The 14,795-nt window shown below is 30.6% G+C and overlaps 1 protein-coding gene across 1 annotated transcript; it reads right to left on the bottom strand.

Moving 5' to 3' along the window:
* Positions 1 to 2,063: 2,063 nt before the first annotated feature.
* On the bottom strand, positions 2,064 to 3,901 carry LOC108334787 (cytochrome P450 71D8). The gene is made up of 2 exons (XM_017570723.2): positions 2,965 to 3,901; positions 2,064 to 2,877 (listed from the first exon to the last, which is right to left on the bottom strand). Exons 1-2 carry the CDS (start codon positions 3,868 to 3,870, stop codon positions 2,266 to 2,268), a joined length of 1,518 nt encoding a protein of 505 aa, XP_017426212.1. The 5' UTR covers positions 3,871 to 3,901; the 3' UTR covers positions 2,064 to 2,265.
* Between the last annotated feature and the right edge of the window lie 10,894 nt (positions 3,902 to 14,795).

The following is a 14,795-nucleotide window of genomic DNA, read 5'->3' as shown; positions in this document are numbered from 1 at the left end:
AAAGTTGTTACTTCAGACACAACCTATGAGCTAGCGATCTCGTCATGTACAAAGATTCCAACTTCGCCCATATTCCAGCCGCAATCTTTTCCTTCGCAACCTCCCTCAGCGTCTTATCACCCAAACATAGTATGATTGCGCTTCTTGCTTTATCCACCATTATTTTCTTCTCTTCTTGCGACATTGCAGCACCCATGTTCAACTCACCCTTCAACGCTTCATCGCATCCCTGCTGTATCAAGATAGCCTCCATCTTGATCTTCCACAGCTCGAAATCATTAGAACCATTGAACTTCTCAACGTCGAACTTGGTTGTCATTGCTTCTGGAGTTTCTTGATTCACAACCCCACGGTGGAAGCCAATTGTTGAGTTCGAGTGTGAAACGGAGAAACAGAAAAACCCAAAGAAGAAAGAAGAGAAAACACAGAGAGAAAAAAAGATCTGAATATTTCGAGATTGAATTAATTTTTAAAACGCAAAGACAGGCTACAATATATTACCAATCCAAGCGACTGAAAACAAACAACAGAAAGACCAAAAGGTCGTTTAAGAAAAAACCGACCGAAGATCGAGTACACCAAAGACTGAAAAAACGAACATACGAACCAGAACCAAATTTACAAGACCGAACGATCACAAGAGAACATTCAGTTACAAAGGACCAGAACAAGCCGAACGGTTATCAACATAAAACCGAACGGCCAAATAATAATAGAAGAGTCTAATCAACAACCTAATCCATGGAATTAGAAAACGTGTTGGGTATAGTCTTTTAAAGAATGATCTATTAAGCTGTTAATTGACAGGACCATTTTATTCATAATAGAATCTCTGCATTTTACTTATCTTCTCTGAAGAATCTATGACTTGAATTGATTCAAATGATGGAGTCCATAGTTTTCAGAGCTTAATGTTCAAATTTAACACATAAAAGGACTTGGGATTTTTGTACTAATTGATTTTACACGCCTTAATGCTCAGTCCACTTTTACTTATTATTCATTTAACTTTCTGAAGATTATATTTGCAAGAAGAAGAGGCACATTCTGGAAAGGAGATGATTATTCAACTACATGTGCTATCCTTTTAATTGAAATACATAACATAATTTATAATTTCACTGGAGAAACATTGTTTCTGCTTACACCATGCACACAAAAAGTCTGGTGACTATTCAAATCGCACTTAACAATAGTCTAATTTCACAAGTAAAATATTGTTCTTGCCATTTACAGACAAACTTTTTTTCCTTAATTCCATTACTGTAAAAAAACTAGATATTTAACATTGGATAAAGATAATGATAACAAATTGATAATTAATTATGATAGTATCAAATTTGAAGTGCAGTGAATTAGAAAAATCAACTCTAATGAAATAGTATTAACTTTTGAAGGTTAATTTTAACAAGTATTCATTAAGTCGAGACTAACTTATTATTAATTATTCACTTGATTTTATTTAGAACAGTTTATTCAATGTGTTTTATTTTAAAATTTATTTAATTTAACATTGTTTAAGCCAATAATAATGACTTTAATTTGAAAAAATTGTTTGGTGAGATAATTTTTTTTTTCATTGGATGAAAGAGAAATATGTGAATGAAAAAAAAATCACTCTAGGAGAAAAAATAATATAAAAAAGTGAGAGAAAAAAATGATCGGGAGAAGATTTATAATCTCTAAATTTAGACTTCTAGAACAAAAATAATTTATTGCATACATTCATTTTAAAAATGTAAAAAGCCTCCTTTGTGTGCGCTTGGTTAAAATCTACTTATTTTAAAATTTTATTCTATAAAACAAGCATCTTAAACCTATACGTAAAAGTGAGTGATTAGCAAGGAAATAACTAAAAATCAATTCAAAATTCTACTTTTTAATGGGAGCAAATTGAATTTATTAATATTAGTTTCTACAAAGTTCATTAAGATGTTCAAATGTAACAACAATATATATATCGATCGACGATGTCATATTTATTAACAATAATACAGCTAAAATTTAAGTATAGGTTTGTTACCTTGTAAAAATTGAGTTTTTGATATTAAGCTGATCAGCTGGATATATAAATAGAGAGAGAAAGAGAATTATATAAAAAGAAAAATACAAAATAAGTAGCTTGTATTACTGTATATATATTTTTTAAAAGTAATAATTTAATAATACGAAACTGTGTAGCCAATACAAAGATGGACATAGATGGTGGATTAATATGGTATAAAGCAGGAGGTTTAATTTTGATAGGAGCTGATAAAGATGAAGTCAGGGATGATAAAGAGAGGGAATTAAACGCAACTGGTTTTCCCTACTAATAACGACTCCGAAGTGTTCAGCCATATCCATATTCTCAGCTTTCATGTTATCTGGTAGTTCCCAGTTGAAGTGATAGAGTAAGAGAGCCAGCGGAAGCATAATGCTTGCCAAACCAAATGCCATGCCTGGGCACATTCTCCTTCCTGCCCCAAATGGCACATACTCATAGTTATTCCCTTTGAAATCCACGCAGTTACCTTCGAATCTCTCTGGTATAAACCTCTCAGCATCACTCCAATATTCAGGATCTCTTCCAATACTCCATGCGTTTATCATAACTCTCGTCTTTTTCGGTATTTCGTATCCACCAAGCTTTCTTACTTCACTGCATTCTCTAGGGAGCAACAAAGGAGCTGGTGGGTGTAACCTCAACGTTTCTTTCATCACCAACTTCAAATAATTAAGCTCCTCTACATCCCTTTCACCAATTCTTTCCTTTTCTCTAAATGCTTCTCTTATCTCGCTTTGTGCTTTCTCCATCACTCTTGGGTTTTTCACTATTTCTGCCATTATCCAGTCTAATACTGACGCTGAAGTATCAGTTCCCGCCACAAATATATCCTTCGATCAAAATATTCACAAAACAAGGAGATAAACACCTACTGTCACATATATTAAGGTAGATTTAGGAGACAAGTGTTTACTAACCAATATCAAAGCTTTGATTTGTGTCGTCGTCATCTTGAAGTCGGGATTGTCATTTTGTTGAATTCTGAGAAGAACGTCGACAAAATCCTCATCCTCCACTTCAACGCCGTCTTCTTTTGCCTCTTTTCGTTTTTCTTCATGTTCTTTCACAACGTTATCCAATACCTTGTCAACCTGCTTCTGCAGCTGCTCCAATTTTGCCCTCTTCCCAGTTATGAAATGTATGAATTTCAACGAAGGAAAGAGATCGACAAAACTAAATCCTGCCGCTTCTTCTATTACTCTTCGCATCAGAGGCACAACAAATTCTTGGTCCTTATATTTTCTACCAAAAGCTGCCCTGAAAACAAAATCACTTATCAAGGAGTAAATTTTAGCAGTAAGATTGACGGGTGAACCTGCTGATTTTCGAATTGAATCTATAAACTTTGCCGTCTCCTCTTCTCTGATGAAAGAGAAAGACTTGACCCTTTTGGCGCTTAGAAGCTCCAACACAGATATTTTTTTTATTTGTCTCCAGTAATCACCATATGGAGCAAAAACAATATTCTTTCCTCCATAGGACAAAATGTCACCGAAAACAAATTGAGGTCTCTGCACAAAAGCAGTATCATTTGTTTTCATTATTTCCTTGGCCAAGCCGGGCGAGGATGCAACCACTGTAGAAATTTCACCAAGTTGGAGGTGCATGAGAGGTCCATATTTATGAGCAAGCTTATAGAAAGCACGATGTGGAAGTGAACCTGCTCCTGATAGTTGATGCAGGTTGCCTATGAAAGGTAGCTTCTTTGGACCAGGGGGTAGTTTGTGAGAGTCGTTAGCTTTTAGCTTGTAATATTTTGCAAACCAATTCCATAGAAAGAAGAGAGATATGACAATAACCAAGAAGTTGGCTTCAGCTTCCATGGCTTTATAGTTTATTGTCTGTTAAGTGTTTGTATTGTTTGCCATGGCCTGCTTCCTATTTATAGAATTTTCGATCCGCTTCGACAACAATTTTACCTTTTTTAATGGAAGAACAATACTTTGGGCGTTGAAATTCCGTGAGTACCTGTTAGTTTTTCTACATTTTACCTAATATCTACAAAATATAAAATACATTAAATACTTGCCACTAAAAGAAAAATAATAAAAAAATAATCAATTTATATTTTAACTTCGATATTTTCACATTTTCTTTCAATCGCTTGCCTCTCTTTTTATAACTCTTGTTTAATGAGACGTGTCCACATCATAGGAAAAGCTTATTCCAATAGCATTAATGTGTTTACAATAACAAAAATCTTTTCCTATAACAAAAATCTTTTCTTATATGTATGTACTTCATTTTGAATAAAATTGACAAAAATTGGGACCAACCATAATATTAAGTCTATATAATTCATGTTTGATGTTTCATGATATTAATTACATTGTTTGAATTAAGAATTTTGAGTGCATTGAATGCTTTATTGAAAGGTCTATTATAGTGGGTAAGAAATGTTACTAATAGCATTTTAACCTCTGGTGGTCATTACCGATGAATAAATTCATCACCTCATATACTTGAATTATCGATGACCATAATCCTTCAATAATTACCGACGATCATAATACTTCAATAATTACTTAAAATCTCGAGTTATCTGTAATTATTGAAAGATTACATCCGTCAGTAATTATTGTTGGTAATTACCAATTGTTGTTGATAATTATCGACAATCTTTTATCCGTTGATAATTATCGACGAATTTTTAATCGTCAAAAATTTATCAATAAATATCCATTATCAATGACTATTTATCATTATTGACTAATTTTCATCAGAAATTACAGTTTTAAAAAAATAATTATTAGGTTTTAAACCACAAATTATCTATCTTATATATAATATTTGAAATTAAATTTACCGCGAAATCTTTAATAGAGTTCAGAAGAAAATTATTACACATATAAGTTAGTCATTTAGACTTTTCTTTATAGAAAACAATATAGGTCATTTCCATATATTTATTTAAAATATTTTTCAATAATAGATCTTATTTGTGAAGTGTAATTTTTATTTTTATTATGAGTTTGGTATGATCTTCATGTTTTTGTTCTTAATTTTTAATTCTTTTTAATAAAATTTTCATTTGAATACTATTAGGTTTGCGTGAGCATAGGTAAAATGTCAAATTTCAAGGATACCTTGAGATAATAATTATTTTTATTTTAAAATAGTTTTTTAATATAATTTATTTTTCAAGTTCTTTTTGGTATTTTCTTGTATATATACTAAGGATTTGTGAATTAAATATTTCTATTAATCTTTATCAATGCGGTAAGTGTAATTTCAAACATTATATAAGACGTATAGTTTGAGGTTTAAGACTTACAAACCATTTTTTTCTATCACTACTTAGGGTATGCTTTGTATTAGTTTTATATCATTGATTTTGATGTTCTAATGTATTTTTTATTCAAATATATGATTCAAACGTTTGACTATATAAACCTTCAAAAAGGAAACAATTGTCTTTAGTTATTGATCTTTTATTTTATTTTTTCTTCTTTTAAAGAAAGCATAACAATCAATTAGATGGTTGTTGATAGGAATGGCAAAAAAATCCGCGCCCGCGGATAAAATCCGCGACGGATAGTTGATACCTGCGGATATTTACTACCCGTAACCCGCGGGTAGCGGATATTTTAATATTCGCTTATAAACAGGTCGGGTGCGGGTATTATACTATCCGTACCCGCGGATACCCGCTATCCACAAAAAATAAAAATAAAAATTTAATTTATATTTTATTAAGTTAAATTTAATTAAAATTAACATTAATTTATATTTCACAAGATTAAATTTAATTAAAATTGAATTTAAATTTATATTTAATTTAATTTATATTATATTTTATATATTTTTTATAATTCTATTTAAATTTTATTTTAATAATTTATTAAAATATATTTTTTTAATATTTGGGGGTATCCGCGGATATTCACGGGTATCCGCGGGTTTTAAAATACCCGCGGAAATTTTTTAAGCGGGTATCCGTGCGGGTAACGCGTCGGGTAGCGGGTGGATTTTTTTTTGTCGGGTCGGATTGCGGGTAGGCACTATCCGTGCCCGACCCGACCCGTTGCCATCCCTAGTTGTTGACTATATTGTCTACACAATAAAACACGCCATTTTAATTTAATAATTTCTAAAAAACTATACTTATAACATTTTATTAAAAAATTAATAGTAATACAAAATTTTATTATAATTTATGAATATTCTATGTAACGTAAGAATTAATATTTATAATATGAGGTTTAAGTTGTAAAAAATCTTAATTTCTCTCAAAATTAATATCTTACATACTATTTTAGTTGTTGGCATAACAATTATTTATTAAAATAAATCAATTATATAACATTTGATATATATATATATATATATATATATATATATATATATATATATATATATATATATATATATATATATATATATATATGGATTTGCTAACATACATAAGAGAAAAAATAACACAGCCCTCCAATAAAAAATCAATTAATATCATCAATTATTTTGTTATTAAGGTGAAAAACATAAATGAACAGAGAAAGAACAATAGATTACGGTGTCGCGAATTGTTGTGTATGGGTGAGAGAGGATGAAGACGAGAAAGAAACAAATTGAATAAGTAAGAAAGGTGGATTAGGGTTAAGTAAGTGTTTCTAATTTTTTTCAGTTAGGACTACTATAGAGATGACAGAGAGAAGGTTGGAGTGAAAAAGATGAGAAAGAAAGGGTTGAAAAGAATGAAGGATGAGAGAGGAATGAGTAAGGATTGAATAATTTCTTAATTTTTTTTTTAATTTTAAGAATGAAAATTATTCAAATATATTTAACCTTAAAACTTAGAATCATAATATAAGAGTATTTTTATTTATTAAAATCCATTATTACTAAAATATACTAACTCAAATATATATATATATATATATATATATATATATATATATATATATATATATATATATATATATATATATATATAACTGATCTCATATACTTGTTTCTCATTCGGTTCCTCGCACGCTTGTATTACCACGTGGTTCATTTGATTTTAGAAAATAATGAATTTATATTACTTAGATAGAAACATTATTACAAAAGTAATATCTTATATATTTATATTTACATAAATTTAAATATAGAAAAAGATACGGTGACCTTTTTATAATTAGTTAGCAATATTTTCATATTTATTCTATGTAAGATTGTTATTTTACATTGATTAAATTTTCATTAGATATAAAAAATTATTTATACATTGGTAAAATGCTAAATCAACGTTGAGAAATTTGGGTTCACTTTTCGTCTGGTTCGAAAAGTCATCTTACCGAACTATGACTGAAAGTCTTTCATAGAGTGGACTTGTCAAAAAAATGTGGTTGAAAAGAAACCAAAAAGTTGTTTAGCCAAGAAAAAAAAAATCATTTTGTAAAATGCTGTATATCTAGATACTATTTGGCGGTCATCATATCCATTATGATTTTCTAACATTGTTAAATTGGTGTAGATTTTGTCATTGTAGACTACAGGAATATTTTGTCATTCTTCAGTATTTAAAAAAAAAACATAAAGTTTCACTTTACTTTATTTTCTCTCTTTCAAAAAGTTTATATATGAAATTTTTTCATATACTTTGTATTTTATATATAGTATTTGTTTTAAAATGCTACACATTGAATTTAAACATAACCTATCATATTCACGAAATTAGATAATGTACGTATATTTAATATTTTACTAACTATTATACAAAAAAAGTAGCATATAATATTTAAAAAATAAATAAGTAGACGTTATGTCTCATTCGTTGCTACTTTTCGTCAGGAGACAACATTTTCTTTCTTCTAGTATGCAAAAGAAAATTTGTGAAATGTAAGAAAAATATGATACGTGATGTCATTTTAAAAGCAATAAATAAAGTATTCCCGTATTACTACAAAACAAAATATATTATATATGGTGCGATATTGTTAACAAATAACTTCATTTTTTTAAGTATTATAGGGATTTGATTTCTTATATTTGCATGTATTTTATCCATCTTTAAATAAATTTCAGTTTTTTAAATCAGTCTTTAACGTTTTGGTGAAAAAAGATCACAAATTATATATATATATATATATATATATATATATATATATATATATATATATATATATATATATATATATATATATATATATATATGTATGTATTTTATAGTTTTTAGTTTATACGTTATATTGTATTGTCATATGGCCATATCCCTACAAATTCAATGAATCGAATGGCTTTTTTTTATCGATGGAATGATCACTTTAACATGAGATTAATATTAATAATTATTAGCTTAGAACAAAATAGGATTATCAATAATTAAATCATAATTAAGTAGTATTAATCTAAAACTATAAATACAAGTTATAAGTTATTGTATTTATTGTACATTAATTGTTATAATTGTTTAACATTCACTTTGACACGAAATACCTGTACACATAACATTTACTTATTCAAATGGAACGAAGGATAAAAAAGAGACAAAAACATGAATTCACAAAACTTAGAAAAATACATAACATCAATCCCACAAACCGAATCATATGTAGTATTAGATAATTTTAAATTTTTAATATTTTCTAATTACTTCTTTGTATGAATGAAGATACTCCCATGATACTTGAATTAGCTATTAATTTTATCACCAAATTTAAAATACTTTGTAGCATGAAAACATAGTAAGAGAAATTGTTGTTTTAAGAAGTCAAAATATATTTATTAATACGTGTTTCGGCAGGGATTTTGTGAGACCGAAACACTAACCTTCGACTGGTGTGCTCCGCTTGTCTGCTTCCAGTTTGGACCAATAGGTCACCTTCAATACTAGCCGCTCAGTGAACTTCAGTCTTGACCACTCGGTCACCCTCTTTGTAAAAGAGGAGAGGTACCTGCAAAAGGAACTCCAACGCCCAAGTTAAGGATCGTTTTATGAACTATTTGTTACAATTAAATATTGAAATCCTTATAGGACGTAAACAGGGTGTAGTGGAGTATGAGTTGAATGTGTCCGTACCTCAAGCCTAAACTCTTATTTATAGATTTTAAAGGAATCTGACCAATTAATTTATCTCTTAATGGTCATTAATACAAACCTTAATTGTCTAACGGTAGCCGTTATCACATTTATTTGTGCATTAAATCTGCTCGACAACTGTCGAGACCGAACGACAAGAAGCTTGCCGAGACCGACCGGCTGAGAAGCTGATAGACCAATACTGATCGGTTGCCTGTAAGTCCATAGTAACATAAGCCCCCCAAGTTCGAGTTAATCAGCCGAACGGTTAACTATAGGACTTATGAGTTTAAGGGAAGTTGTTCTCGTATTATTGAGCAGATTGTTCTCCGTGTGCTTCAAGTCGTTATATCCTTTTTAGGCTGAACAGTTTCATGTATTGAATCTGGCTGCATACTTGACAGTCCTTGTTATAAGAGCTTCCCAGTTGATGAGACTAAAAATCGTTCGGTTGACAGGGACTTTCCTCTCGGTCTGACACCAACTTTGACGAGAGGGTTTTACCTCTCGGCCAATAGAGTTTTATCACTTGGTCTTTAACTTCAACTTTGACGAGAGGGATTTACCTCTCGGCCGAGCGGCATTTACCGCTCGGTCTTTTTCTTCAACCTGGTCGAGAGGACTTTACCTCTCATCCAAGAGGGTCGAGCGGGATTTACCGCTCGGTCTTTTTCTTCAATCTAGACGAGAGGACTTTACTTCTCGGCCATGAGGGCTGAGCGGGATTTACCGCTCGGTCTTTTTCTTCAATCTGGACGAGAGGGCTTTACCTCTCGGCCAAGAGGGCTTTACCTCTTGGTCTTTAACTTCAACTTTGATGAGAGGGATTTACTTCTCGGCCGAGCGGGATTTATCGCTCGGTCTTTTTCTTCAATCTGGACGAGAGGGCTTTACCTCTCGGCCAATAGGGCTTTACCTCTTGGTTTTTAACTTCAGCTTTGATGAGAGAGATTTACCTCTCGGCCGAGCGGGATTTACCGCTCGGTCTTTTTCTTCAATCTGGATGAGAGGACTTTACCTCTCGGCCAAGAGGGCTTTACCTCTTAGTCTTTAACTTCAACTTTGATGAGAGGGATTTACCTCTCGGCCGAGCGGGATTTACCGCTCGGTCTTTTTCTTCAATTTGGACGAGAGGACTTTACATCTTGGCCAAGAGGGCTTTACCTCTTGGTCTTTAACTTCAACTTTGACGAGAGGGATTTACCTCTCAGCCGAGCGGGATTTACCGCTCGGTCTTTTTCTTCAGACTCTTCGTGAGAGACTTTTTCATTGGATATGAACTTCTTTAGCAGCATTGGGAACGATTGACTGGGCATCAATTACTTGGCCTTATTTATTCCATAATGAAAGCGTAAGACAGTAACAAAAGTCTAAATCAAATGAAACTGAATTTAAACATGACATTAATAGAGTTTTGATGTTTCTCCTCAATTGATAAATCCACAAACCGATCGTTCCCGATGACAACTGGGACTGCGACTCTCTGACTAAATCTTTGGTGCTCTGCTCTTCCATATTTCTTGTGGTCACCATTGGGTGTCTTCAGCTTGCTCTCGGCCCCACGGTGGGCGCTGATAACTTTTTGGCAAGTATACCAAATCGTTCCAAGTAATACAGTGGATAAGTAAAAATGTATCGTTCTCCCAAGGGAATTTGAGTTACGTTAATCAATTAAAATTATTTATCAAGATCAATTACTGATGATATTTGTGATTTCAATTTGGATTTAAGCATGAAATTAACAACGTAAAATAATAAGATTGAAAAATGCGATAAAAGATCACTGGAATTGGTCTTTGACTAACATTACAGTAAGATCCTGGACAACATATATTCTCTGTTCAAGCATTCACATGAGAGTATCTTGGTTTAATTCCTTAAAACAAGTTCTAAAATTATCTATTGAATTATTAATTCCTTAATTAATTCATCAGATAATTTTGCATTAAGTTCAGATGTGAGAATGACCAAAAGCACAGAAGTTATTCCTAGCGTAATTTACTTTTAGTTTCGTTTCTTACGTTTCTGGTTCTAAAAATACTTTTCAGTACAAAAGAACTTTTAAAGAGATTAATACTTCCGTATAATCAAAAGCAAGTCAAGAAAAGAACAAAAACAAAAACATATATTGCACAGAAAATTTACATTAATGTTTCGTCATACAACCAATTCCAATGTGCGAATTTTCTTTTTCTGGCAGCGCGAATTTTGGCTTTCGCTTTGCGAAAATTGGCTGACAAACTCCAAATTATACACCCTTTCCTGTACAATAATTTACATAACAATCTACTTCCTATTACAACTTTTCACTGAGTAATAACATGAATAATTATAAGATTGAGATCATTTATAAGTGTAAAAACAACTCTTTTTCACACTTATCAAGCGCCAAAATGTTTCGGTAGGGATTTTGTGAGACCGAGACACTAACCTTCGACTGGTGTGCTCTGCTTGTCAGCTTCCAGTTTGGATCAATAGGTCACCTTCAATACTAGCCGCTTGGTGAACTTCAGTCTTAACCGCTCGGTCACCCTCTTTGTAAAAGAGGGGAGGTACCTACAAAAGGAACTCCAACGCTTAAGTTAGGGGTCGTTTTATGAACTATTTGTTACAATTAAATATTGAAATCCTTATAGAACGTAAACAGGGCGTAGTGGAGTATGAGTTGAATGTGTCCGTACCTCAAGCCTAAACTCTTATTTATAGAGTTTAAAGAAATCTGACTAATTAATTTACCTCTTAATGGTCATTAATGCAAACCTTAATTATTTAACGGTAGCCGTTACCACATTTATTTGTACATTAAATATGCTGAACAACTGTCGACTGAATGACAAGAGATTTACCGAGACCGACCGGCTAAGAAGTTGATAGACCAATACCGATCAGTTGCCTGTGTAAATCCATAGTAACAATTCGAAAAATATTACACTTATTAATAAAGAGATTAGTGTTATTTGTAAAGAGACATAATAGAGCTGCAGGAGTCTTTGGCAGAGCAACGGAAATGATAGAAGCAGGCTACTCAGTAAACTAGTGGCGTACAACCCACCACCGAACAATAACATAGGCACACGGCATCAAATAGTATAATAATAAAATAACATAATTTATATTAATTTGATACATATTATAAAATAAAATAATTAAAAAAATATTTTTTATTTAAAAAATAAAATTAAAATATAATATTAAAATGAATATAAAAAGTTAACCTGTCGTTTTAATTTCAAATAGCTTCCTCAAAATTCAAACACCTATATCTTTTATCTTTTCTAAACATGTGCTGTTGACCCATCTCATATAACCAGTGTTTGACCCACTCCGTCCACTGATTTTTATTTTGTTTTCACTTAAATCATGCATACGGTGGATATGTATTCGTAATTTCAAATAAGAATACCTAAAAAACATGTGGTCATAGTTCATTTTCCTTACATGTCCATATTTTATATAGATATAATTACTTTCTAAAAAATAGAAAGCATATCATGAAGGAAATAAATTATTCTTATCGTAAATATAAAAAATTAATCAACTATTAACTATTGTACCATAGGATGCCTAAGCCCACCAACGGTCGATTGGTAACCCGGACGACCATTAAGAAGCCGAGATATATTGCGATTGTAATATAGCGATCGCATGTGTCAATGGTAGTAAACAGTTGTCGAGCGATGTCACGACAATTCAAGAACACGAACGACCTTTAAGAGGACGTGTAGCCTAAGCTCACCAACGGTCGACTAGTAACCCGGACGACCATTAAGAGCCCGAGATATATTGCGGTCGTAATATAGCGATCATATGTATCATTTACACTAATCAGTTGTCGAAGCGAATACATCTGGTCAAATTTAGTCAAGTTGAACATATTAAATCTTAATAATCAAAAGATCAAATAGTTAGGGCCACAAATTGCGGGATTAACTGACCTAGTATCAAACACGACCTAACGGTTGTATTTTCTAGATGGTCAACTTCTGTACCCAACCAGATTTTTAGGTAAACGGTTTATTTTATCGTTTTAAATATGAAAAACAGAAAAGAGAAAAGGTACGTTTTTTCAAGAGGAGAGATTTATGATTTTCTTCAATTATTGAACTGAAAGAGTTCTACAATTCCCTTTTTTCTGACTTGAGCTTCGGAGTGCCTTCGTAGGTACCCATCCCATTCTCCCTGAAACATGCTGACTAAGAAAAGAACGTGAAGATAAAGGCATCTTAGGAGGAGAGGACGCAACTCACCAAGTTCATATTTCGGTCCCAACTTTTATAATGAAACAACTATAAAGATATTACATTAATTACAAAAAACATATCATAACTAATCATTATAGCATTATAGCTCATGTTAAAATATATTCTAATGATTATAGCATATATCATGAATCACTTTCATGTTAAAATATATTCTAATGATTATAGCGTATATCATGAATCACTTTCTCCAAATTTTGATTTAGGAGTGTGTCTTCCCATAATTTTTTTTTTACACTAACTCACATTTATTTTGCACTCACATTTTTTTTAAATTTCAAAACTATTTTGTATTTCAAAAAAGTCCTACGTCTTTTTTTCTTCTTTAATGAATTTCGAAATCTATTGAAAAAAATTCTTTCAATAAATTTTGAGATCCGTTGAAAGATTTTCTAAAATGAATTTCGAATTCTGTTGAATCTTTTGGAAAATCTTTTAACAAATTTCAAAATCGGTTGAAGTAATTTTTTTTCACAAATTTTGATATCTGTTGAAGAATTTTTTTTAATAGATTTTGACATCTGTTGAAGATTTCTTTTTAAATGGATTTTGACATTTCAAGAATTTTTTGAAAGCTTTAACAAAATTAGTTGAAAAAAGTATTTTTAGAATGTGGGGTGTAGGGAGAAAAGTGGAAGGTGCAGGAGTAACAACTCCTCCATGTAACTCAACTTCCTTGAAAACAAAAGAGAGTTGCTCCCTCCACCATCACCAACCGCTCCCTGCACCACCCCATACCTAATTTGCCCTTCTATAAAACGGATGTCAACATCCGTTTCACCTTCAACGGATGTTGACATCCGTTTACATATTTTATATTTTAGTTTATTATTTTTATTTAAAAAAAAACTTCAACGGATGTGGCCACATCCGTTTAATAGATTTTTAAAAAGTATTTTATTTATTATTTAAATAATAATATATAAATTAAATTAATAATAATTATTTTAAATAAAATTAGTTTATAAATAATTAAGTAATAATTTTAAAAAAATTAAATAATATTTATATATTAATTTAATATATAAAAAATTAAAAAAAAAAACTAATTCAGCGGATGTGGCCACATCCGTTAACGGTTGTGACACATCCGTTTAGTAGATTTATAACAAAATTTTTAATTATTATTTAAATAATAATACATAAATTAAAATTAATAAAAATTATTTTATTAAATTAAATTAAATTAATTTATAAATAATTAAGTAATAATTTTAAAATAATTAAATAATATTTATATATTAATTTAAAATAAAAAAAATAAAAAAACTAAAAACTAAAAAAAAATTCAACGGATGTCGCCACGATATGGCACATTTTAATATATTTATAAAAAATATTTTAATTATTATTTAAATAATAATACATAAATTAAATTAATAAACATTATTTTATTAAATAAAATAAAATTAATTTATAAATAATTAAATAATAATTTTAAAAAAATTAAATAATATTTATATATTAATTTAAAATACAATAAATT

Source organism: Vigna angularis, chromosome 10, assembly GCF_016808095.1.
Source record: "Vigna angularis cultivar LongXiaoDou No.4 chromosome 10, ASM1680809v1, whole genome shotgun sequence".
Classification (NCBI taxonomy): Eukaryota; Viridiplantae; Streptophyta; class Magnoliopsida; order Fabales; family Fabaceae; genus Vigna; species Vigna angularis.
This window is presented reverse-complemented; position numbering and strand designations above follow the sequence as displayed.

Excerpts from the sequence above, each read along its gene's own strand:
- LOC108334787 (XM_017570723.2), bottom strand. The coding sequence starts at position 3,870 with ATGGAAGCTGAAGCCAACTTCTTGGTTATTGTCATATCTCTCTTCTTT. Across the intron at positions 2,878-2,964 it reads AAATCAAAGCTTTGATATTG|GATATATTTGTGGCGGGAAC; the intron begins GTTAGTAAACAC and ends TTTTGATCGAAG.